This window comes from Struthio camelus, chromosome 7 (assembly GCF_040807025.1).
Source record: "Struthio camelus isolate bStrCam1 chromosome 7, bStrCam1.hap1, whole genome shotgun sequence".
NCBI lineage: Eukaryota > Metazoa > Chordata > Aves > Struthioniformes > Struthionidae > Struthio > Struthio camelus.
In genome coordinates, this window is record NC_090948.1 from 12318445 (window position 1) to 12346092 (window position 27648).

The 27648-nt window shown below is 43.0% G+C and overlaps 1 protein-coding gene across 1 annotated transcript in view; it reads right to left on the reverse strand.

Moving 5' to 3' along the window:
- The window catches only part of SMC3 (structural maintenance of chromosomes 3), a 28677-nt gene extending 11693 nt beyond the window's left edge, over positions 1–16984 (reverse strand). Inside the window, exons 1-16 of the mRNA XM_068949646.1 lie at positions 16723–16984; positions 12390–12465; positions 10632–10670; positions 9636–9703; positions 9177–9248; positions 8897–8976; positions 8249–8327; positions 6814–6931; positions 6082–6257; positions 5815–5895; positions 5244–5408; positions 4642–4763; positions 3832–4045; positions 2085–2188; positions 1774–1873; positions 1138–1298 (exon numbers count right to left, since the gene is read on the reverse strand). Coding sequence (XP_068805747.1) covers positions 1138–1298; positions 1774–1873; positions 2085–2188; positions 3832–4045; positions 4642–4763; positions 5244–5408; positions 5815–5895; positions 6082–6257; positions 6814–6931; positions 8249–8327; positions 8897–8976; positions 9177–9248; positions 9636–9703; positions 10632–10670; positions 12390–12465; positions 16723–16953 — 1886 coding nt within the window. The 5' untranslated portion in view covers positions 16954–16984. The remainder of the gene's footprint in view (positions 1–1137; positions 1299–1773; positions 1874–2084; positions 2189–3831; positions 4046–4641; positions 4764–5243; positions 5409–5814; positions 5896–6081; positions 6258–6813; positions 6932–8248; positions 8328–8896; positions 8977–9176; positions 9249–9635; positions 9704–10631; positions 10671–12389; positions 12466–16722) is intronic.
- Positions 16985–27648: the final 10664 nt, after the last annotated feature.

The window sequence follows — 27648 nt, forward strand, 5'->3', positions numbered from 1 at the left end:
AATATGTGATCCGTCCTTCACAAGTCCAACTGCAGTTTACTACTGCCTTTTCCAAACCACAACAGCATTTTGAAAGAACTATGAAGTGCTTAAAAAAGCCTTGTTCACACAGAAATAAATGTTTCAGGTGAGGGACAGCACTTCAAATTGTGGTTCCATCAGCATTCCTATGGGACAGTTTGCAGAGATCACGCCACCGTGTTCCTCATTCTGCCCCTCAATTTGCTGCATTAGAGGCACACCAAAATCTGTACTGACACAGTACAGGGGATGGGAAGAGGCCTGAAGAGCTCTGCAAGTACCACTGCCATCAAAACACGAAACCAGTCTGAGTGTTTACAGTACAGCCAGTGATTACAAAACAAGGACAGGTGAGCCAAATATTAAAGGAGTCTGAGAAAGTTTTCAACTTTTAATACAAAGGCAACAACGTGAACCACTGTTTACTAATGAGTTTAACAGAAATACTGAAAGGAATGAAAAACTGGGAATGGCAAGAGATCAGTTTTCCTTCCTGGATAATATTTTTCTGTGCTGCTGTCATCTACATGCCTGCAACATGCTCTGCTTAACGCTTTTAAAATTAATTTGAAATGTCAGATGGTACAGGAAGTAGTGGACCACCTCACAAGCATTTCTTCTAGATGATGTATTACACATTGAGAGACTCATTAACGACTCACTATTTCTCAGATAGTTTTAAATGGCAGTTCTTGACAACCTGGAGCCTACCTTCACAAATGACGTTTTCTAATGCGGTAGTAAAACCTCAAGATTCATATCATAGTTGCCCACTGAAGGATCCTTTACCCTTGAACGTGCTGCCCACTTTATTCAATAGGAATCAACCACACCAAACCTCCTGGCAAACACCAGGAGGCTGGGTTGTGTTTTCTTTTTTTTTTTTTTTTTGGAGACACGATTAAGTATTAGTTTTTAAATGGGTAAAGTTCTTAGCTCCTTCTTAAAATCGTGGAAGTGTGATGATGACATACAGAACACTTAATCTGACAAAAGAGTAAGAGCTCAAGATTAAGAGAATAAAACTTTCAACAGAAACCTGCACTAGCAATTACATTGTAATATAGCGGCTACCGTGGTTGCATCAGTAACTAACACTAAAAAGTATCTAATTACCTGTTGCCTGCAGTAACTTCAACACAAGTGTAGAAAGCTGGTTCGCATTCAAAGTTATTCATCACAATGCCATGATAGCCATTTAGAACATGCTGGTTTATGCCTTTTCGACGGAAGTGCTCCAAAACTTTGTTTATGCTGTCTATACCATTTAAAATGGCCTGTTAAAAGATAGCTCACATTATTCCACTGCAACTAGAAGATGGAAAAAAACACTCATGTCATCTTCAACTTTGTAAAAATGGTGGCCTTCATTCTTTCCAAGTTCCTGCTTCGTAACCTACGACCTCGATCTCTAAGGAATATAACTTTAACTACTTAAAAGTCTGTACATTTCAAGGTCTGTTAATTTTTTTTTTTAGTAAAAAGAAAAATCAAAAGTCTTTTCTATTTCTACCTGCTCTCCTTAGCCTTCAATTACCTAAAGTGTATTAACAAAATTCATTTCAAAATACCTCTAGAGCTATATATATTTGAAAAATACAACTCACAAACATAATTTGCCAATCTGTACTATGACAATAAGACTATAACCAGATGAAGCAACTGCCATATCTTTCAGATAAAACGGACTTACCCTTTAAAACAGGAAGAAAAGATGCTACAAGGAATTCTCAAAGATACAAGGTGTCTTACCTTTCCTGTTGCTGCTCTAAGAAGTTGCTGTTTCTTTTCTAAGTCTTCTCGCTTCGCGGCGAGAGCTTGTTGTTCCGCGTTCTCTTCTCTCCATAAATAACTGCAAAACAAGGATAATTAAAATATTTTAAGCGTTAATTAAATCTGAAGATAGCTTTTTCTTCAAAGATTGCTAATCTAATGGGAAGCTAAGTGCAGAAGTTCATACATGGCTATATTTGAAAACATACCTACATGCCATGTTAACAACTACACAGTTGGGGTCCTTCACATTTAAGTGAGATTCAGACATATTTCAATGAATTACTAACTTTCTTTCGCTCTGTAGTTCATCCTTTTTATTTTTCACTTCATAGTATTTTCTGTCCAGTTCTTCAACACGAGCCTTCACTTCATTAAGATCCTGGTCCAGTTTCTAACACAAAGAAAATAGCGCTATGAAACTACAGCTATATTCAAAATCTTTTTATTCAACATCACAACAACTGTTTAAAGTTCAGAGGCAGCGTCCACAATTTTCCACCAATTTGCAACATAAATCGCAGAAGCACCGAGAACGAATAGTTCTTTCGGTCAGCAGTAGCAAAGCAGAGTGGTAAGACTGCAAGGTAGGCACTGAGCTAAATAAAGAACCATGCTTCTAGGTGTTACAATGAACTAGTTCACCATAAGTTAGAGTAAGAATCAAAAGATCATATGCATAACTACCAAGTGCAATTACGCTGTGAAATAACATCTGATAAGAACATACATACTAGTCTTCAGTACCACACCATATTGCTGTTAGTCACAATTTTAGCTTGCTCTTCAATAGCACATGACAGCAGCTGTGGTAAAGCGTGTAACTGTGCTTTTTAAGCACTAGTCAATGCATAGACATCTTCCCCTGACTCTTCGCACCTTTCATCTCTTTAAGCAGCTTTGGGCTAGTGCGCAGACTATATTTTCATAGTTATCTGTGTATGGGAGGACTAGATGTGCTCTCAAAACAGCTAAGTGTTTTCAACAGTAACTTTGCAAGCTCCGCATCAACTTTTCCTGAGCCACCTCCCCTTCGAGCAACAAGAGAAAGACAGACAGCTCTTTTAGTCTTATGACAAACCAACATTCATTAAAGGAAGAAAGCAAGTCAAGATAAAGGAATCAAGGCCTCTTCAGATTTGACATCATCTTCAATTCTATAGAAAAACTGAGACAGAGCAATACAATACCAATGCAAGCAGCCAACCAGTGATAAATACCAGTTCTTCCATTCATCAACTCAGAGAACCATTACTTGGCTGATGCGGGTCTCAGCCAAACAGCGTATTTTAAAAGAACGCTTTCTTCTTCTTACAAGGCTGATCCTTGATTTCAAAAGACATATTACACAGCAGAGGCCAAGAACATCAGCACACGCAGGGTAGCATCATCAGCAATCAACGCTCTCCTGACATAAATGCAAGGGATTTTCACTTATATGCAGCTCCTAACAGGAATGATGTTTTGAGATTGCATTGCTACATTTGCAGTGTAAGAGCTGTTCCTAAGATGACAGAAGTTAAAACTCTAGAAATGATGCAGATAATATCACTGAAGATGACTCAGATGCATCTGCTAATACTGACTGGGACCCTACTCCTAGCTAGCTGTCATTGTGGTGCAAAGGCGCAGTGCTCCCAGCAGAATTTAAAAGACGTTGTTCTTATCTCCTTTATTCCCCAGACAGGAAAAACATCCCATGTTCATCTCTACAAAACATAACAAATGTTATCTCTATGGAATGGCTATGACAGGAGCAAGGCAGCTGCCTCTTTTCATGAAAATGCAGGCCAAACACTTTGGGGAAAGAAGAGCCATAAAGAAAGCAAAGAAAAGTCTGAGACAGTTCTAAAGCAGTTTTTATGTGCATATGTTTTCAATAACACACTTTTAAAAGACCCCACCAAACGAGAAAGCCTTTTGTCTTCATTTTAAATAGGTGCTAAGGTCTTACTCAAATAAAAACTTATTTTGGACAAACTTGTGTTTAGCCCTTCCCTCGAAAATATCCTCAAAAGTAATAATCTGAAAACTTACACTGTATTGTTCCAAATTCTTCTCCTTATTGGCCTCTGTATCTTCTAAATCCTTGTGTATAGCTGCAATCTGTCGCTTCTTGTCATTGATGGCTTGATCTAGAGACTTCAGTTCTTTTTTTATCCACTTATCCCTTTCTTCTTTGGAAGTAAACTGGCTTCCTCGACCTTGTTTTGCATAAAGGTCTGTTCTTTCCTGCGTAGCCTGGGCAAGTCTAGTTTGAGCAAGGGAAGACATAGGACACATCATAAAGAAATTTTGGATTTGCCTGGAGCAAGCATTAAAAAAATCACCACAAGAACTGTCAGGAACTGTCAAACTAGGCTCTAAAAGGCAAGCATCAACCAGTAACAAAAAAGAAAAGGATCATCTGTTATAAACTACACAATCACGAAAAAAAGACTAGTCCCAATTTTGGTTAACCTTAAAAAGAATTTTCTCTCCCTCCCCCCAAATCAGGTAGGCTTATCTTCCAAGTCTTCAGTATCTCTTCTTGCTGTTTGCTAGCCTTACTAGCATATCTATCTTTCAGCTTTTGTAACAAGATTCTTGGGAAACACTCTTCTCACCACCTCTACCACAATAAGCAAAAATACTACCTGGTCACATTTAAGCAGTAACCTGAATATTGATTCCCCCCCCCCACCCCCTCCGATCCCTTAATATTAAAAGGGGCATCTTGATAGACCACTTGTTTGTCTACATAGCCACCCAATTCTCAGGCAGCAAGTAAAATTCTGACTGTACTGTGTATCACTGATAGTATCTGTACTTCCTATAATTGTCTCCCCATTGTAAAATGACACAGACCTAGCAATTCCTCTCTCTTCTTTTTCTTTTACGCTGTTGAACTTGGGCTCTGTTTCTGCTAATTCTTTCTGCTTCTCCTCAATTTTCTCAAGAAGCTTTTGCCTCTCCTTTAACAGTCTTTTCTGAAAGCAAAACAAAGTAATATTTAAAGTTAGCCAATACCAGAAACTATAACACCGTTAGATAAATACACATTTCTAAAGAATATTTAAGTTTTAAGAATGCAAGATGCTATTGCTTATCTGATACTATCCTGCTTGAACACGTAACAGCAGTGGATTCAGTCACAATCAGGAGAGCAAAGAGGGATGACAAAACATTATTGAAAAGCTGTAGCTAAACAATGCAAGTCAGGAAGGTCCGTATAGGTCAAACAACCAAGTCCAAATTAAGAGTGTTACAAAGAAAAACCTCCTTCCCAACACTTCCAGTATCATAGAACAAAGTAGAGAAGAGATCAGGATAACTGTAAGTGCTTAATTTTGCAACATGAGATAAAAGATCCTTCTTGTTAAAGGATTCTACTTGTCTAAAAGCAAAACACATATATAAGCATACTAACTTGTATCAATCACACTCTATACTTCACCTTTGTTACTTACTCTTTGTTCACTGTTGCCAGCTAATTCATCCTGCAAGTCCTTAGCCTTAAGCTCTAACTTAGTCCTCTGTTTAATCTGCTCCTGTCTTTCAGCACTAAGCTGTTCCTTCTCTTCTTTCATTGCAGAAATCTTAGTCTTCAGTTCTCGAACTTGCCGCTCTATTTCCTACACAAATGTTAAACACGTAATATCTTAAACAGTGTATGGATACCATAGTCAAGTCCAATGCATAGCTCAGTATCTATGAAAACTGCTCACAATAGAGCACTATTACGAAATCAAGATAAACCAAGTCTGATAGATTCTTCCCATTTTCAAACAGGATGAAGACATAGATTAGAATTTAACATGTTTTCAACATTAACTGCTTAAGCTCAAAATGTAGGAACTCTTCTCATTTCAAGTTAATTAACTCCAGATTCAGATTTAGACCAAGCGTTCAAACACGGAAAAAAAAAATGAAGCAATGCAAAGAAAAGGACTATTACAGTCAATTAAATTATGTGTATTCCGTTTAAAAAAAAAAATGAATAAAGAACCCTTTGAAAGAGCCCCTGTTAAATATTTTTACCTCCATTTTATCTCTGGCATCCTGCTGTGCATCTCTCAGCTGTCTGGATTTCTCTCCACTCGTCTCTCGTTTGGCAGAAAGCTGTAGGGAAATACTAGCATAATTAGGAAGAGTTTATTTTTGCCCTTTTGAAAGTAGAAGTTTACTAATAACGTGTTATGTTAGCTAAGGACATTGACAAGATTCTGCCAAGGAAGGTAAGGAGATGTTTGCATAAAGCAGATCAAGAGTTCATGTTATATTTCATAGGCAGAGAAGATAGTTCACCTCATCAAGCTTTGCCCGAGTTTCATTAAGCTCCTGATTATAAATTGTGTATTCTAATGCTCTCCTCATTTTATCCCATTTCTGGTACTGGGCTAGCTCTTCTTTCTCCTCTTCCAGAGTATGCAGTCGCTCTTCAATGTATTTCAACAACTCATTGATCTTCTCCCGCTTGCCCTCTTCAGAAAAGATGAGACAGAATTTCTATTAAGCACTATAATATATCCCCATAGTGAGATTAAGAAACTTTAGAGCTAAGCGATTGACTACTGATCAACAATTATTAACATGGAAAGAAGAACTGATGTCCAGAACTTCCCAAAAAAGCCATCCTATTATGAATGGCAGAACTGCTAGTACTAGTTACACAAGACACTAATACAGATTTTCTTGGTTCGCAAACGTAACTACAGACACTACATAAACTTTAGTGTTTAAGTAACAATAAGTTGCCTGGTTTTTTGTCGGATCAGCGCCAGCTGATGATAATTTCACCCATGTGCTTAGATGAGTATACCTCCATTAACCTAGCTAAAAAGCTTGCTCTATTTCTAAAAAGACATATACAGTCATTTAAACCTTTTGAGATATTTAAATTAAAGGAGGAAATAGCACAATCTGCGTTATTTAACATATCACAAATACAAATCAAGCAATTAATTTTACTGAAAAAGGCACAAACTTTTAAAGAACTACTACGGCATAAAACGTTCATTCCTTATACTACTTTTTTACCCGTTTCTTTCATTAGTGAAATACTCTCTTCTTTACGTTCATCATACACTCTGGTACCAGCTACTTCTCTTAATAACTTCAGTCTCTGAGAGTCAGGAGCTGTAGCCATCTGGTTGATCTGAAAATTCAAGATCTACGTCAGTATCCTGCTCCAGACATACAGATTACCACAACAGATCAAGGACTGTACTTTTCCGTCTGTGCTTGCTTGCCTGCCTGAGGTTTTGGCAGAAAGATTCAGATTCCTAGTTTACACCATGCTGTCCTCCTTATGAGACGATTACTTTGGGATAACTACAATTCTGCTTATAATTCACTTTTGTTGGTTTTCAAATGCTACCAGTTATTGCTGAAACTAAAGATGCCAGTATTTAGTAGACTGAAGAAACCCCATCAGCTAAAACTTATGTTCAGAGAAACTCATGCTTGGACTTTGAGGTTCTGCTGCTAAAACCACCCAGTCGAAATATCTTTATTAATACCATACCATTATGCACCCATTAATCCAACACTCAGGAAGTCATACAATTAAAGCTGAGGTCAAATTCACTGTCCTTCCAGAAGGATGCAACCACTGAAATTCTATTGAAGTAGGTTAACTTTGCAATTTGAATAATACGAAAAGCAGTACGTGTATGTTGACTTTGTACTTGCGGCAAGTCTCACATGCACTAATTCCCACTACAAAACAAAGCAATTTTCCAGCTGGAGTTTTTTTCTTCCAGGTACAAACTGTCAGCTCTAAAGGAATATTTCTGGGTCAGCATTACTGCTACTAAGCCTTCCTCAGGTATCCTGCATTCCTCTTTTTGAATATGCCTTCCTAGAACCTTCAGGAGCCAATAGTAATCAGTGCCTCCATCCTGTCCCACCCCGTGAGTCATCAGAAGTCATCACTGCTCTTTGTCTCTAGATCTGGGTGTCTTTTGAAAGGGCTGGGGGTCTTGAAGACCTGCTAATCTGGGTGCCATTGATACAGGACATGCTGAGAGCCCTTTCCCTACTGTGTGTTTCTTCGGGCGCCTCCACACCCAGCCGTTCTCATTCTTTCACCACACTATTCTTAACCTCTCTGCTACAATCCTTCTACAATTACTTTCACGTCTCATCTTAAAGACCCAGAAATCTAGGAATTTGCACTGAAAGAATCATAACAAGTAGTGTTTTCTATATCTACATATATGCAAGAGCACGTGATTGCAAAGACTACCCCGAAAAAAAACTTTTACAAATATCAGCATTATAGACATTAAGCAATTATTCACTACATATACCACTGTAACAGTTATCATTTACAAAAGGAGCATCTAAAAGAACGGTTTCAAACTAAACTAATTTTTTTTTGTTTTACTTTTACAATAGAACTAAAACCTGACTTTCAAGAAATAGAATACTTTTGATAGTTTTTTTTTTTCTTTGTGAAAAATAATCTTACCTTTCCTTGTTTGACAATATAGTAGGGATTACTGCGAGAAAATCCAGCACTTTCAAGAAGATTCATCACATCATTTTTCCTGAAAGTAGTATTTTGAATGTATTAAGAAAAAGCTTACAGCAAGTGACAGCTGCAAAAATACAGTTAAGTGTCACAATTATATATCAAATACTATGATCACTGTATGCAATGCATACTGTCTTCAAATAAGCGTCTTTATTTGTTAACAGCTAATTCTAAAATGAAACAAGAAAGAGATAGAAAACAGTATAACTTTGGAAAGAAGTTAAGAAAGAAGCACTTGGCAACATAAAGAATGCAAATATAGGTAGAGATATCACAAGGAAGGATATGAAACAACCTAAATTCTGATAACTCTTGTATTTTAAAAAGTCCTGAAAAAATACCACGTAAGCAACTAAACGCTAACGAATGGATTAATGCATAAATTCAAAGTCTGCTGTCTATTACATAAGGACCGATGGCTCTGCTGTCAAATTACTAGTACTGTGCATTAAAAACTAAATTACTGCTAGCAATGACACTCACGAGAATTTGTTTCAAGCTAGAGAGAAGTATTTTGTATGACTAGACTATTTCACAGTAATATCTATTCAGCTCATTCAGGTAAGGAAAAGAAGTACCTACGTCACCATTTTCTTGTCTAGGAAATACTGGTCTTTTTTGGCTCCAATGACTCTGCGAAGTGAAACTTCCTCTTTATCAATCTTGAGAAAACAAAACAAACAAACAAACCCCAATAAATTGAGCAGCTTACAATAGATATGTATAATGAATCCATAATGCTTATAGCACTTTCTACCAGAACTGACTCAGAAGTACAGTTATCGTACTGAAGACACTTATAATACTAAGATATTGGAGCCCAAAATTATTATCTGTTTCTGAAGTAGTGTATTCAACTTACTGGTAACCTGTTGTCCGAATTGTCAAAAATAATTTCCACGAAAGCTGAAATAACCCGAGGGCCTGTACCTTCCTAAGAAAGGAGAATATTTTGGTTAGAGACTTCCCTCTTCAGAAGGTTTGAGCTAATAATTAATCTCCCCTTTCCCCTGACAATCACACTTTCCATTTCCTTCCAAAGATGTGAGATTCAAGATCTTTCATGTAAGATTCAGTAAATACATTTTTATTTCTAAAAAAACTGGGATAGACATCCACAGGGCATGCATTAACTACCTGTAACAGCATAACGTATTACTTCGTAACAACTTTTGTCAAAGGGAAATTGAAAAAAAGAAAGCTTAAGGATGATTCCAAAATAACCGGTTTAGAGTATCTACATTCCAGCAGTTTGACAATGTTGTAGTAACACTCAAAAGCTTTAAGGTATTATTTTGTCTTGTTATACACCTTCACTTACATGCAACAAAGCCAGTCGCTGCTCGGGGCGAAGATGACTAAACTCATCACTGAGGACAAACTGAATTGCTGTAAGAAAATAGTAACAAAAACAAGATTTGTTCTTTCCTTTATGGAGGCTCTTCAGCTGTTTCTTTAACTCAAAACACTTTACATATAGTACATTCATGCCACTGTTAATACCTTACAATGTCTCTTTAAAAAAAAAAAAAAGAAAAAGAAAAAGAAAACAAAAAACAAACTAAAAACAAACTTAATCTGCTGGATCTTGATCACTCAGCTTGCTTTACACTAGAATTTCTTTAAAGAATTCTCATTGTCGCTGTCTTACCAGTTCACTTCATAAGCATTAGTAATTCCACAAACGCAAAGACTCATGAGCTAGCCAAACTTCTATAAAATACAGCCCAGCACACAGCTAGATCAAAAATGACACTAAAATACTTCACTAACCGTTCGAAATTCATACATACCGCCATCAAAAAATGCTACTAACATCTTTGGCTAGCCTCTTTGCTCCTCTGCTGAAGCCCTCACCCCACCTCCTCCAAAAGACCCATCATAACCATGCTGTTAAAAGGTGTCTAAGCAAGCTATGCCATTCTTCAAGGGAACTGGCTTAGAATTTAGCCAGCAGGAAGAAATGTTTAAAGTAACTGCAAATGCTATGATCTGCTTGCAAGTTTGGTGACTTCCAGAATCAGCTTCCTTTTGTAAATAATCTGTCATTTGAAGAAAAAAAAAATAGAAGAAAAAACCTCAGAAGACTCTTAATACGAGAAGCTGAAAACTGAGGAAAAGAGGTGAATATTCAACAAGTGCATTTGGATCTTTTTCCTTCATCACTGTCAACTAATGACCAACCTGTCATTCATAGCTTAAGAAGAAATTTTGGTAAACAAACTTCTGGCAGAGGGGAAAAAAAAAAAAAAAACCACCATGAAAACCCCACCATATTACCAGCATCCCCATACTAGTAAATAAAGCCCATACTTACCATAGAAAAAGTTACTTTTTCCGGATCCATTTCTTCCCACTGAAAATTAAAAGTAATACAAAGCATAAAATTGCAAGTTGAAATACGTTGCACTAACATTGCAATGTACATTACAGTTTACATATAAATATATGCACGAGCAGAACCCAAACATAACACAGCTAGGCAAAATAAAACCTCAAGGGAACAAGACAAGCTTAGCAGATGGATCACTTAGTCACTGCCTGTGAACAAGACAGAATGATCCCTTCCCCAGTCAAACACATTATCATAATTTACAAACTACAGCACTATTCCACAAACAGAATAACGGTTAAAGCAATCTTATTTACTCCTGTCATTCTATTTTTTAATATTGATTTCTTGGTAGGATGAAACACGAAACCATAAAAACAATTCTTGTGGTCCCAGGAAGAATTTTTTATATTTAACCAAAGGAAATTACAGGTCTGTACAGATTGATTATACACTGTATACACTCCGTAACAATCCAGCAATGTTCTGTTTAAAAAAAACCTGAAAGTACCATCATTTTACACCTCAAAAATAAGGTATACAAGAGCATTGCACTACACGAGCATGCCTTAACCTCAGTGCTCATTCTGATGTGTTTTAGCAAAGCACCATCTTGTCTTCTAGAACAGCACCTTTTGTTTTAACTTTAAAATTGCTTGCCTTCTAGGACCAAAGAGCATCCTAGACTTTTCATCCCTTCCTGCATTAAGCATCACCACCCCTACTGCTTCCCAGTGCACCAGACACTTCATATACGAATGCAACGGAACCCGCTTTGCCAATAACTCAACTTCACTTCCACAATTAACTTGACAACACACTTTCCGCATGAATGTCGTTTACCCTGCTCCACACTTCATTGTTCCCTAAAATATCACAGGAATAATGAAGGTATCATTATTAAAATCACGCTCTAAGTTTCATTTGAAATTGCCATAATTTTTTTTTTTAAGAGCCAAACAAGGTAAAACAAGATTCCACCCCCTTCTCCTTTATAAACGTTTATTTCTGGATGAAGTTTTAGCTACTATTAAAAGTAACAAAACATATTGGGACATGCTGTTCGAGTAGTATGCACAATATTTCCATTCTCAAAGTAAATCACAACTATCAATCTTTTCTGGCTAAAATTGATTGTTTTCTGTTGGGTCAGCAGTCTCAATCAAATCGCTGCACAATCACTAAATTCAATGAAAATTGGATGTACACATCCACAAGCGAGAAGAGAAAGAGGCACGAGAATGGTTGAGAACAATATTCTGTCCGACTAGCTGTGTATGAAACTACACTTTAAAATGTGTATTATACTTCTTAAGACCCAGCACTCTAGAAATTAATTCTTCCAAAGCGGGAAGAAAAAGGATCATCACTGGTTTTCTCTGCAGCAGTTTAAGGTAGCCGATGTGCTTACTTATCAAAAATGATAACACGCACAGCAAAAACAAGAGCTCTCTGCCCTTGTTCCTGCAAGGATAGCCTTTAATATGACTTGGCTGATGCAGAGGTCTACACATATGAAGAAGTTAAACACTCAATTATTAAGACACAGACATACTGTTGTCACAATAAAACCGAATGCTAGCATTACTTTGTTGTAAATGGAACGTACCTTACGACAAGTTATAGACAACTTTGAAGAAGTTTCAAGTGTAGACAATTACAAATACAGTATTGAAAGGCAGGAAGAATATTAAAAAAAGCATGAAGTTGAATCTAGCTGGTGCTGTAAGTATGAGAACTTACCAATAACGTTGTGTTTTGAGCTGAATGGATCCACAATGGTTTGATCTCTGTAGCTTCGAAACCCTTGAATGATTACCTAATGGAGAAGTGAAATATTCAGTTATCTCTGTTCTTAAAGTTTTCAAAGTATAAGGCTTCACAAAATATCTATATCAATTATAACATACCTGATTTTTTTTTTCTACTTCAAACTTGCTTCTCAAGATCAACAACTTGCATCACAAGACTCGGTCACTCACCTAATTATCACTTTAGGAGAACAGATTTTCTCCCGATATCATACAAGATATTTACTTAGACCAAAGCATGACCAATGGGAGAATTCTGCAGTAAAATAAGTCTTTCTGCAAGAGTATAAAACTGCATGAAAAGATGCATTTGTATCAATACCACATACAAGAAAGATGCCCCAGAACAACAAGCACATGTTCTCCTGGGGTCAGAATCTAATTAGTTTCGTAACACAATCCACATACACAGCATAACGATTCATTTTGCAAGTTTTAAGTAGAGCAGTTACAGACTGTGAAAGTCATACCAGACTGTTTATCTATTTCGCATTCAAGAAAGTCTCAGTTAATTATTGCTTTTACTACACAACTATAAGAAAAAAGTCTAAACATTAACAGGCTTACCAGTGTCAATATGAAGTTAAGAGACACTATATAAGTCTTCATCTCCCTTCCCGACCTACCATACACAGGTTACACTTTTTCACTAAAAAGTTTACTACTGCTTATTATTTGCACTATACTGGCATGGGGGGGGGGGGTGTTGAGCAATCTTCATTCAGTTAATTCACTGCCTAAACGGACATATACAAACCTACACATCTAACTTAGAGAGCCATGCAGCAAACTAATCCAGAAGCATGTCAAATTTCAACTCTTTATTTAAATTTAGTAGCCATCTGAAGCTTGTCAGGCCAAGTAACATGCACCATATGGAGCGACTGTATCCTGATACTTTGGTTCTGCACAGCACCAAAGTTGATCCAACTTCCAGCACATATATTCCAGCACTAAGCCACCCTTTCCAGTTATCAAAGCTGTTCTGAAAGACTATACAACAGCTTTGCTCTGCTCTACTCAACAAGATGACATCTACCAGAAGGACACCAGGCACCTAAAGCTTTTGACGTTTCCTTACAAAAGGACTAGAATTGACCTTTAATCTTTGTGTCCTTCCCCTTAGCTTTTCTCCTTCAGAAGCAAAACGCTGTTAAAGTAATACCACCACTATCTAATCACGATAGCTATTGTGAAGAATAAAGGACGAGATTTGTTCAGAAATACCTACTAACACATTTTGCAGCCTAACGTTACAATTGCTTAAGTTAGGAATGAGAAAATTATTTGAAATATCTTTTGTTTGTAAGGCCAAGTCACTATGGTGCCATCATCATTTTCTGTATTTCTAAACCTGCTGCCTCTTTTCTTATTTCTTCAAGGTTATAAGTAGTCTGTGTTCTAGAACATGAGCACAATATTAGCTACCAGAGAAACGCAAGACAGACGGACAGACAGACAGAAATTACCTTAAAAGGACTAGAAAAAGTACTACAAACATATCAAAGCAAAACACCTAACTCACTCTACACCTGAACAATTCAAGAAACAAGTATTTCCAGGATCACATTTACATTCTGCAATGTTCTGGTAATATATGCTAAACAAACAGTGGGAGATAACTTCATCCATAAAACTTATCAGACAAAAGACAGGGAGAGCAACAAGATGCCTATTTATTCATCAGAAGTTTGATCTCAGTCACTTAGTCATCACTCCATTTGACAGCTCATAATCAGGGAATGATCACAGAAAATGCCTCTTCCTAACTGCTTGCTTTAGTAAATTAAAACTGTTTCACTGATAAGAGTGAAAATGGCGTGCCGGACAACAAATCCAACACTCTGAGTTTATTAAACTTTAAATGAAATATAACTTAAAGGTATTGACTAACCGTTACTCAGAAGTCAAAGAGCCCTTCTCTCTCCTTCCAGATGCTGCACTTCCCTCGTTAAGCCCCCTTTGCAAAATGTTTCCACTACTAGAATATGAAGCTAAGGAGATGAACAGGCAGAAAAACATTGATCCGTAACCATCATAAATCAGATCTAAGTAACAGCAGCTATATTTTTTATTTTGGAATAGAAATAGTCTCTGCCACATCCTGCAGTACTTAGCCTGCCTAAATCTTTTTGTAACTGCAGATGCTTTGTGACCCTTTTTTCTGTGGGCAAAACACCATTTTCTTGGTCATCACCATCAATTACAATCACTGAAGTACCTGCACTGTATTCACATCTAAACCCAAAGCAACTGTGTTTGGAAATAATTTAGAATTTCAGAATTTAACGGGGCAAGCAATAAGCAAGTTTAAGACAATGCACTAACTGAACACTATCACTCGTTATGGCTGTGAGTACAAACACTTCCCCCAGGAGCCAGCCTGCCTCACCCTCCAAAAGGAGCTTGTCACAGTAACAGCCAGCTCTGCCTCAGCATCAGCGGCTTTCAAAAAGCAACAACAGCTGCAGAATTCGTACTCTGGTCCTGCAAACAGCTCTAGGCCACAGCAACTGCATGCTGGTTTATTAAAAATAAATAAATAATTATACTGCCCAAACAGTGCTGTTTTCCCATTCACCAGTTTTCAAAAGAAAATTAAAAGAGCAGTAAAAATTCAGTTGCTAGTATTTTTCCCGTTTACCTCTAATACCTTAAAATTGTCTGGATTGGAGTAATCTATCTACTTTATTCCCAAAGCAATCTGAAAGTCTCTACAAAAAGCTGAACTCCCCCCAACCATTATTTCATAGATGTTACTATGCAGGCACAAACTTGGGCCATCTACATACCCATGCAACACTTAAAAGCTATGGTACAAGCAGACTGAGAACACCATTCTTTTCCGCAAAAGGATTTTTTCTAGAGGGCTTCTCACATCACCCATCCTACATGTTCTGAACGTTCATAACTTCTGCACTGCCTTGCATAGCCTCAAATTAAGACTTAAATCATTTTAATTTTCAAAGTTCAGGAATGATTTTGGTTCCAGCAGTTATTTCTTCCTAATGCCACCTTCATCCTCTTTCTTCTTAAGATTCATACGTTGTTACGCTCTCTTCTATTGCCCCTAGAACAGTACAGCTCATGGTTCAGCTAAATTTACTTTTCCAAATGAAACTCGTTCCCCCTGTTTTCCCTAATTTGGGCCGCTTAACATGATTCCATATACATCTTTCACTACTATTTATCTTTATGCAACTCAAGTTTGTAGAACAAAAAATCTTATTCAACCATTTTAAAGCGTGCACTTACAATGATACAGAGGGACTTACTAGAACACTATCAAAAAAGCACCTGCAACACTTCCTCGACACCCAAACAGCTTATGAAAACCTGTTTTTACATAGAAAACACCTTCAAATGTAAAGGTTCTTACTAAAGATACCTGCAGAGTGGCCGAACACCAGATTAATTTTGAGTCCACTAAGAAACAGGAATCCTAGCAGTTTTATTTGAACATACATAAGCAGTGCTAGGAAAGCAACCATTAAAAATTAAGGACCCTGCACAGACTTTCTCTTTAACTGAACGTTAACTGTAGTTTGCTTGCCAAGGGTGAGGTGTGCAGCCAAAACGGTCCACGTCCGGTGGTCCAAGGCAGCACCCCAATACGAGCAGTAACTCTCTCGGGAGAAGGGGCCATCAGAAACGCTTTGAATTGAAACCTTAAATGCAGGCACACTTCCTCACACGAAAACACACACAAATTAAAAAGCAAGCAAGCAAACAAACAGAATCCTTAACAGCTGAAAGACGCTTCCTGACAGCTAAGGATAGCCATTTACGAGACCCGCGTAGGGACGATCCTCCCGGGTCCAGGGTCAGCCGCCGTGCTGGGCACCGCCGCCGGGAGGGCCGCGAACACCAGGGCCGCCCCGTCCGGAGGGTCCCCGCGGAGCCCGCAGGGGGACCCTGGCTCCGACAGCGCCTCCCCTCCCCGACCCCAGCGCGCGCGAACAATGAATGAAACCGCCCGCAGGCACCGGGGCGGCAGAGGCAGCCGCCAGCCCAGCAGGGAGACGGGCCGCACACCCCTCCCGGGGAGGGGAACGGCGGCCTCCCCCCACCCGGGCAAGCGGATCGCCAAGTAAAGGCCTTCGGGCCCGCCACCCAGTAGCACGTCTCCGGCTGCGGGCCGGGGCCTGGCCCTGCCGCCCGGCCGCAGGCGGGACGGGCCGCGGCGGCGGGACGGGCCGCGCCGCGACAGGCCCGGGCCCAGCCGGCGCCGCGCAGGGCGGGCGGCTCGGCCGCCGGCGCCTTACCTGCTTGATGTACATGTCTCCGGCGGATGGGAGAGGCTGCCGCCCCGGTGCCTCTTGCCGCCGCTCAGCCTGCCCCCCACGGTCTCCTCCCGGCACGAGCGCTCGTCGTGGCCCCGAGTGGTCGCGGTGGTCGTCGCCGTCGCCTCCAGGCCCGTCAGCTTCCCCCGACTCGGCGGCGCAGCGCGGCGCTCGCCCCTCACACAAACAAAATGGCGGCGGAGCCTCCCCCATCCCGTCCCGGCGCGAACCATTCAGCGCGGTCGGGAGGGGGTGGAGCGGGGCGGAGGAAGCGCCCCTGCTCCGCCAGAGGAGGGACATCACACGGAAAAGCACGAGCATTTCCTTTGCTGAAGCATCTAAAGTACCTCTTTGGCCTTCCCAAGGCGTGACGACGGAGAGAAGTGCGACGGGGCGACGGCTCCTCCCGGCGCCGCAGGGAGGCCCCCCCGGAGAGTTGGGAAAAATGGTTTCTCCCCCTGGGGGGCGGGTTAGGCGCCAAAGGCAAGTGTGAGCCGAGCAGGGGGGAAGCAGCGGGACCGGGTGTGGGGAGGCGGTGGCGGCCGCCCCACGCGTGACCGCGACCCGCGCCGGCCATCGCCCGCCCTGCCACCGCCGCCGGCTCCGCCTGACGCCAGTGGCCCAAGCGGCTGGCAGGTCCGAGGCTCCGAGTGAGTTTCGGGCCCCTTCGCCGCTGTTTAGCTTTATTTGTAAAGCTCTGGCGAAGGCACAGGTGTACGTCTTTGCTCCGGAGGAGTTAAGGAACAGGAATGACGTCAATAACGTCAGAAAAAAAATAGAGCAAGAAAGACCCGCTTGAGTCTGTGTCTACCCGTGTATCTCCCAGAGATATCTCCAATATTCAGCTCCGCGAAGGGCTGTCCGACGCACAAAATAAACGAAGCGAAGGGAGAGAAGCGTTAACTTTCTTTTAATCCCTTTCAGTAAGGGTCATTCCAGACGTTAACTGTGAGAGGAGCAGGGGCACCGCATGTCAGAGAAAACAGGATTTTCGGTTTGACGACGCTCGAAGTCGGCGTTTCGGCCCGCGCCGGCGGACGCGAAGCGGGGTCGAACGGAACCTTCTGGTTCCTTCCTGACCCCGGAGGGGCGGGTGGACGGGTCGCTGCCCTTGCTTAAGGTGAAACCCCCCAGCCGGCCCTGGCCCTTTCTTAACTGCCCTTTAACGAAATGGCTTTAGTAAAGGGCCATCAGGAGGCTGATGTAATAGATTTCACCTACACCTTCAAAGAAGCGGTCCGTTGCTTCTTCAGAAAATACAGGGCTTAAAAAGCTGAAGTATTTAGTGAGTTGTTCTACTGAGCAACTCCGGAAAGAAAATTTCCTGCTCGGCTTTGTTCTGTACTACTTAAAATGCTCAAACTCGAGGAAAATATTTTCCCCGTTTGCATTTTCAGAGTTGCTACCGTAGGATTTCAAGGAGTCTCACAGCATCCTCCTGGGTTTGGTACGCGTGATAGATTTTAATCTTCGCTTTTTCAGGGAAGAAGTGAATTACGGATGCCACCATTTCAGGTCTGACTAGGGATAAAAACAAGAACATAGAGAAGAATGAGGGAATTTTCTTCACAACACACTTAACCAGTCCTACATGTGGTTAAAATTAATTATTTAAACCAATTTTGTGTTACTATTTTGCAGATAAATAAACAGAATGGAGCTACACATTCCTGATTAACTTGTAACTTTTAAAAATCACACAGTGAAGTACTCAGAAGTCAGGAAACGAGATGCTTGATGCCTTTGAGACTGTTAGTATCACACCACTCGGTGAAGTCGTGTGATACTAACCATTGACCTCAGCTGAGATACTTCAGTGAAGGTGGAGGAGAGGCATTCAAAACTAGTTTCTGAAGGCAGTAATAGCCACAGAAACATTTTAAAATTGACAAATTTTAAAAATGCATTCCTCTTCATCGTCTGATTTTAGAGCTATAAGGTGCCTTGAGTCACGTTTTCCAGCTTTCCTCTGTAGCTGCAAGGTCTAGAAACTTGTTTTCACTTAACCATAGAATCCCAGAGCTAAGATTTAATCTTCCTCCCCTAAAGAGGCAACTGAGGAACATAAGAGAGGTCATCAGCCAAGGAAGATTTTGCTTTTCTCTTGACTGCTGCACTGACATTATTGTACCTGGATGCGCTAAGTCCTCCTGAAAACCCTGGCTCCAGTCAAAGCTCTAAGAGCCAAGACCCCATAACCTACTAGCCCAGCTACATTTGGTGCCTCAGGCAGCTGGCTGTTATTGAGGCATAGCAACGAGTATATCAAACTCTATGTTATGAACAGACACAAATATAGACCTGAGGTCTTTTTTATTCACATGTATTCGTTCCTGGTTGTGGATGGCTAGTATACAACATACTTTTGCAGTTCAGAAATGAATTCTGTGTGTACACAGCTGTGCAGACACCAGGTTATATTTATTCATAGGAATAAGATCATATCACGTTGATGTTTCATCACAAAGCACCCGCCAGTGTCATGTACTTAAAAAAATACCAGTCATGTTCATTAAGAAATATTGTGGCAACCAACAGTCTTGTTCAAAGAGTGGGCAGGTGTTGCAGATGTATTTACATCTCCCCGCACACAGGTTTTGTCACATACCTTTTATTAGTATTAACTGAGGTTTTTATGTGAGGGAGGGGATTAGTGGAGTGCAGGGGTTGTTTTGTAGACCACCCTGGAAATATACACCCGATCCAAGGGCAACGTGTGTCGTCTTTATTCTGCCAAGCTGCCACTGCTACAGGCAGCTAGTAAAACAGTATACTTTATTCAGCACCTGCAAACATATAATAGTCAGAGCTTGCTACACGTGGCATTTGCATTAATGCATCTCTTCAGTAGCTGCTGCAGAGCTTACATACTTTTTTCTATGGCCCTGTTTTATAAGCAGTGTTTTTCTGTAAATATACTGTAATTAAACATTAGCATTAGAAAGGAGAAAGTGGGAACACTGCTTTAATTCATCCTGGCTTCATCAGCATAAAACATACATCAGTTATCTCTTTAATCAAACTTAATGGGAACATATAGATGGAATTTCAAATTTCTAGCTTCTCAAATAGTTAATTTTCTTTTCAAAAAAAGCTTTTTAAATCTTTTAAAAAACATTTAAAGTGTATTATTATCTTTTCTATTACCGCATTCAGTTGTGAACCAACACACGTATAGCCTGCTTTTCTTCATCACTGGTTGTAATTACTGAGGGTATTGAAAGCCACATTTTTAGATGATTGTGGAAATCGCTAGGCTCACTGACAACATCAATCACTTCTGCTTCATCATTCCGAGTCATTGCAGCAGGGAAGGCAGACAACAGAGCACCCTTGGGGCCACTTCTTGTTAATGCTGGTATTACAGCAGGAGCTAAAGAGCGATCCTGAGGTTAGGGGCTCCTTGTATTAGACACTGCAGCAACCCATATTTAAACAAAGCCTCTGCCTCTGAGCTGGCAGTCTGAACGCACAGCTATCTATAGGGTGATTATTCTATTTTTCACTTGAGAAACAAAGACAGTGAAACAACATCTTGTCTGAGGTTAAGCAGCATAGCTGTGGGACAGCCAAGAATACCTCTAGTTCTCCTAAATTCTCCATGGAAAGCACTAATCCTGAGCCACATCTTTCTCTCACCTTTGAATTCAGTGGAAGTTACAGCAAATGAAGGGAGAAAAACCAGCCCATCTTCTTTCTCCATGGTCCCGGGCTTCGGACAAGGCGCTCAACACTGCAGGCTTTGCAGGAGCAGGGGTACTTATTCTGAAAAGCATACAAGCCAAGGAGCTTTCCTTTCCAAGGAAACTTTTCTCCAGAGCAAAGTTACTGGTGTTTCTTGCTCTCTGAAGCTCTGTAGTCACCCCAGTCATCTTACAGCGCAAGAGTCTGACCACCACACACCTGAGGCTTGTACTTTCATCAGTGAGCAGCTGCCTGTTAAAAAGTAAGTGGAAGCCTGAAACCTGCAAGACCCTTATGTTATGTTATGTTTGATAAGGTGGTGGGTGTAATTGCAGGTCCAGGCTGTAGCTGTGCTGCAGTAGGTGGTGGCATCCGAGCTGTAGAGACAGGACACCTGTTTCCCACCACCCACTGTGGTGCCAAGATCACCGGGGCCACATGTGCAGGCCTGCACCTGGCACGCTGTCCACGTGGGAGACCTACAGGGAAAGCGCAAGAGCACCGCAATCGGTGTCGAGGGTGCTCGTGCCTGCGGCTTGGTGGTGCTGAGCTGCTGGCCACGCTCCTTTGGGAGGAGGAGAGGCGAGGTCGTAGCTGCTCCTTTGCCCATCGGCTTGGGGAGGCAGCTGCTTGCCTGTGGTCCATGCTGTGAGCAGCTCTTCTTCATCAGGCAGCTGCTCTGCGTTTATAAGCTCCCAGGGGGAGACAGCCAACAAAACAGTCAAGTTATGGAGCCCTGCCAAACACCCCAGTTATTTCAGGGTGGTCGGTACTCTCTTCTTTTCAGACTGCTTATGTTCCCTTTAAACAACTTGCAACAGTCGGGCAGTTCCTTTTCGAAAAAGTATATTTTCCTAGTGCTCTACAATCCTTTTCATGTGTAAAAGTAAATAATTATCATTGACTATCATAGTATTCATGCATAAAGAAACATTTTAATGAAGCTACCACGCTTGGCAAGAAGAGAGTGATAGGGTAAAACAACAGCAGCAAATAAGTAATAGAAAAAGGTTGCTTTTGCAAAGATGTATTTTATTACCGCTGAATATGTTGCAGGTTTATTAAGGGAAAGTAGTTGTTCTGCTCATCATCTTTCAGCAGAGCCTCTTTATAAATAAAATGTGGTTGTGGTTGAATTAATTTAATTTGGTTCACTAATTTTATAAAACAAACCATTACACAAATATGAAATTAATTAAATATCAGAGGTAATTCAGAACACATGCAATGGATTTCTACCAGCAGATGGCGCAGGATGAAACCGCCAAACGAAGCTAGGTTCATATTTATGCAATAGGAAGAGGCCTTATTTTAGCTGCAAAAGAATAGAAAACGTCAATATTTTTATTCACTCTTACGAAACAAGAGCCTTCTTACATTGGGAAATTTTGTGAAAGCAATATTTGCTCTGCATTTTAACCCTATTTTGTTTTAAATACCAGGCAAGGAAAGGGCTCGATCGTCAGCTCGCTGGGATATTTACGGAGCCAGAGAGGCTCCCGTGCTTGAGGGCACGCGGGTCACTGGCAGCGCTGCGCCGAGTCCGGCCGGGATGGGCACAGCTAGGGCTCCTGACGCTCCCGGGGTGCTCTTCCTGCTGCCTGGCACAGGGAATGGGTTTTAAAATATCCCTTTGGTTGAGGCTGCCCACTGATGGATGGGGTCGCTAGCGTCCATCCGTTGCAGCGCTAGCTGGGGACGCCTGAGGCCCCGGCTCCGTGGGGCGTCCCGCTGCCCACCGTTCCCGCAGAGCCCGCTGCTCCCGCGGAGCTCACCGTTCCCACGGAGCCCACTATTCCCACGGAGGCCACCCTTCCCGTGGAGCCCGCTGTTGCCACAGGGCACAGCGGTGGCCGAGCCGCCCACGGGCTGCAGGCAGCGAAGCCAGCAGAGGGAACCACTGTCCTGCCTCTGCGGCGCGCGGCTCCCGGCCACCCAGCTCCAGCCCCAGCCGTCCGCCTGCCCAGACGGCCCGGCGTCCGGCCGCCGCGACACCGGCGATGAACAGCTTCCCCCGCGGCCATCCGCACCGGGAGCCACATCCTGCTCCCTGCCGACACCCTGTGGCGCCTGCCTGGCCGAGAGCCCCTCGCGCCCCGGCACGGCTGCTGCTGCTGGTGGGCTGCGTGACGTCCCCAGCGGCGATGCCGGAGCAGCTGCCAGCGGGCTGGGTCTGCGCGGGGACAGCCCGGAGGAGGATGGGATCCACTGGTTCTTGTCAAAATAAATTATAGGCAAGCCTGACCTCTAAAGACCTGGCTAATCCCAAACTCCAGATGAAAGATCGCCAGCTCAGGCAGCGACGCTGGCTGGGGAGAGCAGGAGGTGAATTCGTGATAGTTAGATTTTCTTGCCCAGACTCTGCCTGGGTCAAGCGAGCAGTAAACGCTCCGTTGGCGGGAAGAGAGCGGCGCAGCCGTAGCCGCGCGCAACCGTCTGTGGAACCGGCAGCTCGCGCTGAAAACGCGTCTGCAGAAAAACTCATCTTCTCATGCTATGAAAGAGCGGGTGAGGGACCGAGGGCAGTCAGCGGTGTCTCTCCCAGCCCCCCTCTCCTCTCTCCTGTGCTCCTCACCCAGAAAGGAGGAGGCCGCAGTAAATTTGTAATTGGATTCAAGTCAAAATCATGATTTTGGCTGACCACTTAATATCCATCCAGCAGAGTAACAGACATCCAGATTGACCCATCGCATCTGGATTTCACTCCCTCTTTCAGCCAGCCAATAGTAGCCTGCATAGCCACAAACAAACGTGATTTTCTAACTTGGACACCAAAATCAGCCCTAAGAAAAGGCTGACGGCTTTTGGCCCGGCGTTTCCACGCCGCAGCAGGTGAGCCGTCCTTGCGGCTCCCGCGGGACTTCACGGGCGGCAGCAACGTTACCTGCAGCTGGGGGGCCGCTAACAAGTGTGAAATTTCCTTCTGGCCTTTGAAGATCAAACAAAAACAAAGATAACTTCCAGCTTTATCACGGGAAGCAAAACCACTACCCTGGGGATTATCTTGGACCTAGCTCCCCGTGGCGGCTGCTTAGTCAGCACTCAGCACTTCTCAGGCTTTTTCCAAACCGGGACCCGCGGCAGCAGGACACCCTTGCCTCACCGCACACCAGCGGACAGGTTGTACAAAGTCGAAAAGCACCTCTTCCAAATTGGCAGCCCCGTCCTGTCTGCCCCCTGCCCAAACACCCTCTCCCCAGGACCCCGCAAGCCAAACCTCCTCACAGGTGATGGCCAGCTATGCAGAGACCTTCCCCTTTTCCCTTCCTCCCAGATGTCCCCATGCGCACGCAGTGTGAGGCACATCCCCACCCGATGCCCTACTCTGCTCCAGAAAAGCAAGCACTTCCCAGCCGGCTTTAGTAGTCCCGGCTGTTAGGAGCTGCTTGAGCCACTTAGCAGCGCGCAGACCAGCACACCCTCCCGTTTCCCCTTTTCCCCACCGGTGGCCCCCAATCAATTCTCTCAAGCATGTCTGCCTGTGTCTGTCTTGCTGACTGCCAGAAAACCAGCTGCTCCTTACAGCTGGATTCAGTAAGCTGAGCCATGTCAGCGCTTTAGCGCTCGGTCGCGCGCAGAGCGCTTGCCACCCACCCCGGGCGTCCGCTGGCCGCTTCCTGGCAGAGCGGCTGCTGAACCCCGCGGCTAGCGTAGAAAAGGGCTGCCGGATGGGTTTTGTTTTTAACTAAGTAAAACATTATACCCTAAGGGAAGAAAATTAAACCCTTTCTGGTAATATGGAACATATGGCTTCACAAGCACAGAATACAATAAATACATCACAGTAACAAGATTTTGTGCCCAGGACATCCTTTGTCCATGGGTCTAACGTGCATTGCAAACATAGGAACAAAGCCTTATTTATGCCTTTTTCAGAAGGAGATCAATATCATTCCCTGATGCAAGGCAGGATGCAGAGGCAGACGGATTAGCCTGTGAGGAGCACTTTCCTTGGTGGGAAAGTCTGGTCCGCTGTAGCAGCAAAACGCTTCCTGCATGAGCAGCGCCATATCAGCAAAGCTCTGCTTCTTACCGGCAGAGTAGAAACATCCTCTGCAGGAGAAAGGAGATGTACTGGGGAAAATACAGTTCTGCTGGTACAGCCCTTTTATACTCAAAGGCACCCAACTGGTCAGCTCGGTCAGTTGAGGTCTCACTCACTTCCTTTACGCTTTTGACAAACATAACTGTGCCCCAGGCAGTATCAAGCACAGACTACATCACTCGCCATGAAAAGCCAGAAGCAGGCTCCAGAGCTGATCCTAGCCTGCCTGACCCCCTGGTCTCTCCGTTTGCTGCAGTAATTACTCAGGGCAACTTGAGCATTGCCAGGGAACCCACAGGTGTCAGGGTTGAACGCGTCTCTGGGAGACTACCAGGCTCACCTGTGCTCCATTGCCTACTAGAAATCTGCCTCAGCTTAGCCATCTGCTCAGGGCTCGACCGGATAGCAGTTAATGGCCATGCTGGAATTCATGTCAACTGATTTTCCAGTTAACTTGACTTAACGTTATTGGAGGCGTTAGAGCAGATATTCAGCTTTACCCGGTGTTCCAGTTTGAGTCCGATCTTCCATTTCAATGCAGCAGCAATTTTAGTTCCGGTTAGAACAGACAGTTCCTTAAAATAAAGATTTAAAGTCAAGAGTCAGCCCGGGCCTGATCCAAAGCCTGTGGTATTCAGCAGTCCTCCTTCCCACTGAAGTCAATAGGCTTTGGACCAGGGCCTGGAGGCAGCTCGCAATGTATGGGCAATTTAATAACTAGAGATGACTCACTATCAAATGCTGTCTGCTTTACAAAGAAGTCTCTGAAATAGAGTATCTCTGTCTGACAGAAATAAACCACTATTCATTTAAAAAAAAGAGAAAAGAGAGCCCATGAAAAACTACATTATCATCTCCCTTGGGAGACGTGAGCCCGGTCCAATGAGCCCTTACTCACGTGAGTAGCTACTGACACGAATGGCTCAGTTCATCCAAGTCTGGAAAATGGTTGTGCTGAAGACTTTTGAAGACTTTATCAGTTTTGTTTAGTGTTTCTGACCAGCCAACAGTCCCAATGGATGAGACACCTCTCCTTTATTTGCTGTGCGTTGAAAAAGCCTGGTTGTGACCGCAGCAAGTGTGTCACATGGGGCTGGGGCAGGGACCCTGCATCACGCAGCCGGGTGCTGTAAGCCCTGGGCTTCAGCACCCATTGGGGTTATGCTGCCAGCCTTCCCCACTTGTGCTCACGTACAGCAGATCCAACGGGGCCCAGAAACGCTGGCTTGCTTTCTGGCGTGTGCAGAAATCCCCGATAGGAAGGTGGGCGTCCTCAAGCAATGTTGCCCCACTGATTCTTCATGCTCCTTTCTCTCCTCCTTATGCACCATGGTCTCTCCTGGTCTTAGATGACTGCCTCTCTGGTTTTGTCTGGGGTTTGCACAGCTCCTGGCACAAGGGGGTCCTGCCAGGGCCCACAGGAGCTGCCAGTAGCAGCCAGTGACTTCAATGGGGTGAGCTAGCGCCTGAAAGGGAGAGCCACGGGCTGTAAATAGCTGGGCAGAGCTGAAGCAAGTGCTGAACACTTCAGCTGTAGCTGGAGAAGTCCACGCGCTTGGTAACCTTTCCGTTCCCTGCATGTGCCTGCACAGCCTGCGCGTGTTTCGAGGCAGGAGGGATGCAGTGCTGCTGCTGATAGGAAAATGAATCTCTTTGGTAAGCCTTAATGTCACTTAGATGTTGGAGTCCTTTGAATTCTGAGGCTGAAACAAACAGATTGGAATAACGCCACAGTTTACAACGTAGCTGTAAAACAAAGCAGGGCTTTACAACTGAGGCCCTGGTGTCCAAACTTTATTTGATTTTCTTTGATGACTCAACCTATTTCACAAGCTATTTTCATATTCCTTATTTAGAGAACTTACTCATGTCTCGGTGAAAGCTTATGATGTGATAAAGCCGAGGAACTGTAACGTGTGGTAGTGGTAACACCTCCCACGCCAAAAAAATCCTACTTCCATATTTATGTGGCTCTTCATATTGGTTCCTGCCTTTTTTTCTCCCCAGAGAAAGTGAGCTGGCATTGTGTCTCCTTTCCAATTAGCTTAAACCTGTGAAAAGTAGAACCGTTAGGTCAAATTCGTCCTGCCTGGAGCTCCATTTACTTTCACCATGTTGCAGAGCACATTTGGTCCTTTGACTTCCCAGCAAGGCAAGTGTTATTTTTAACATACAAACAACAATGTCTGCGGATTACCTTCTTCATTCAGACTTTGTTTCCTGAAAACAAGTTCTCCACCAGAAAGCAAGAAATTAAGAATCACTGACTTGGGTGGCTCTGGGACTGTGTCTGGGGAGGGGTAACAGGGTATAATCTCCTAGTAGAGCTCAGGCATCGTGAATGTTACCCAGATTTTACTGGTCAGCTTCAACTCTATATCCCCAGTCTATGTTGCCCGGGGTGAAGATACACAAACCACACATTTCAAAGAAAAGATTCTGCCACAGGATATTTTCTGCCGTTTAAAAGACCTCTTTATCAGAAACACAGGAAAAGTCTTTGTTATCTGCACAAGCCGTAAAACCGCCCAGCCAATGCACAGACTGAAAGAACAGGTATCACTTAGGGACAAAAAGTACTCCCCGTATCTCTTTGCAGTCTGATTTGCAGTCATGCAGAGACATTTATTCCTTGACGCAGGTTTTCAAAGAGTTTGTTTGTCTCAGAGGCAGAAGGAAAGGGAGCCTGTGCAGCCCAGAGACAAAGGCCAAATAGCAGCGCTTCCAACACTACAGCTGTTTGCAAGGCTAAAAGCACGGACCAAAGGCTGCATGGCACTGGAACTGCTTGGTGCATGTTCACGCCGGGATCAGAAACAGCTCCTGCCTGGCGCCGAGGAGCCCAGCACACAAGGGCTGAGCCATCAGAAGTGTCAGTGGAGAGAGGCGCTTAGGTCCCAACGCAGCCCTGAACCACGGGCGGCAGAAGCTGCAAAAGCCCCTTTTCTGTGACAATTCCTCTCATCTTCTTTGGATGCAGGCAGCCTAAGGGATAAGCGCTAATCAAAGCTTTGCCTAAGGGTATAACGTTCATGGCCTCTTTTTTGCACTTGGATTTTCTGATGCCTAATAACATCCTGCTTTAAGCCTTCCCCTTGTTACAGCTAGCTGGGTCTCTATTTTCCATCAAATCCATCAAAATTTTTTGAGTTCTCTACTCCCCTGCCAAGCTTTGTTGG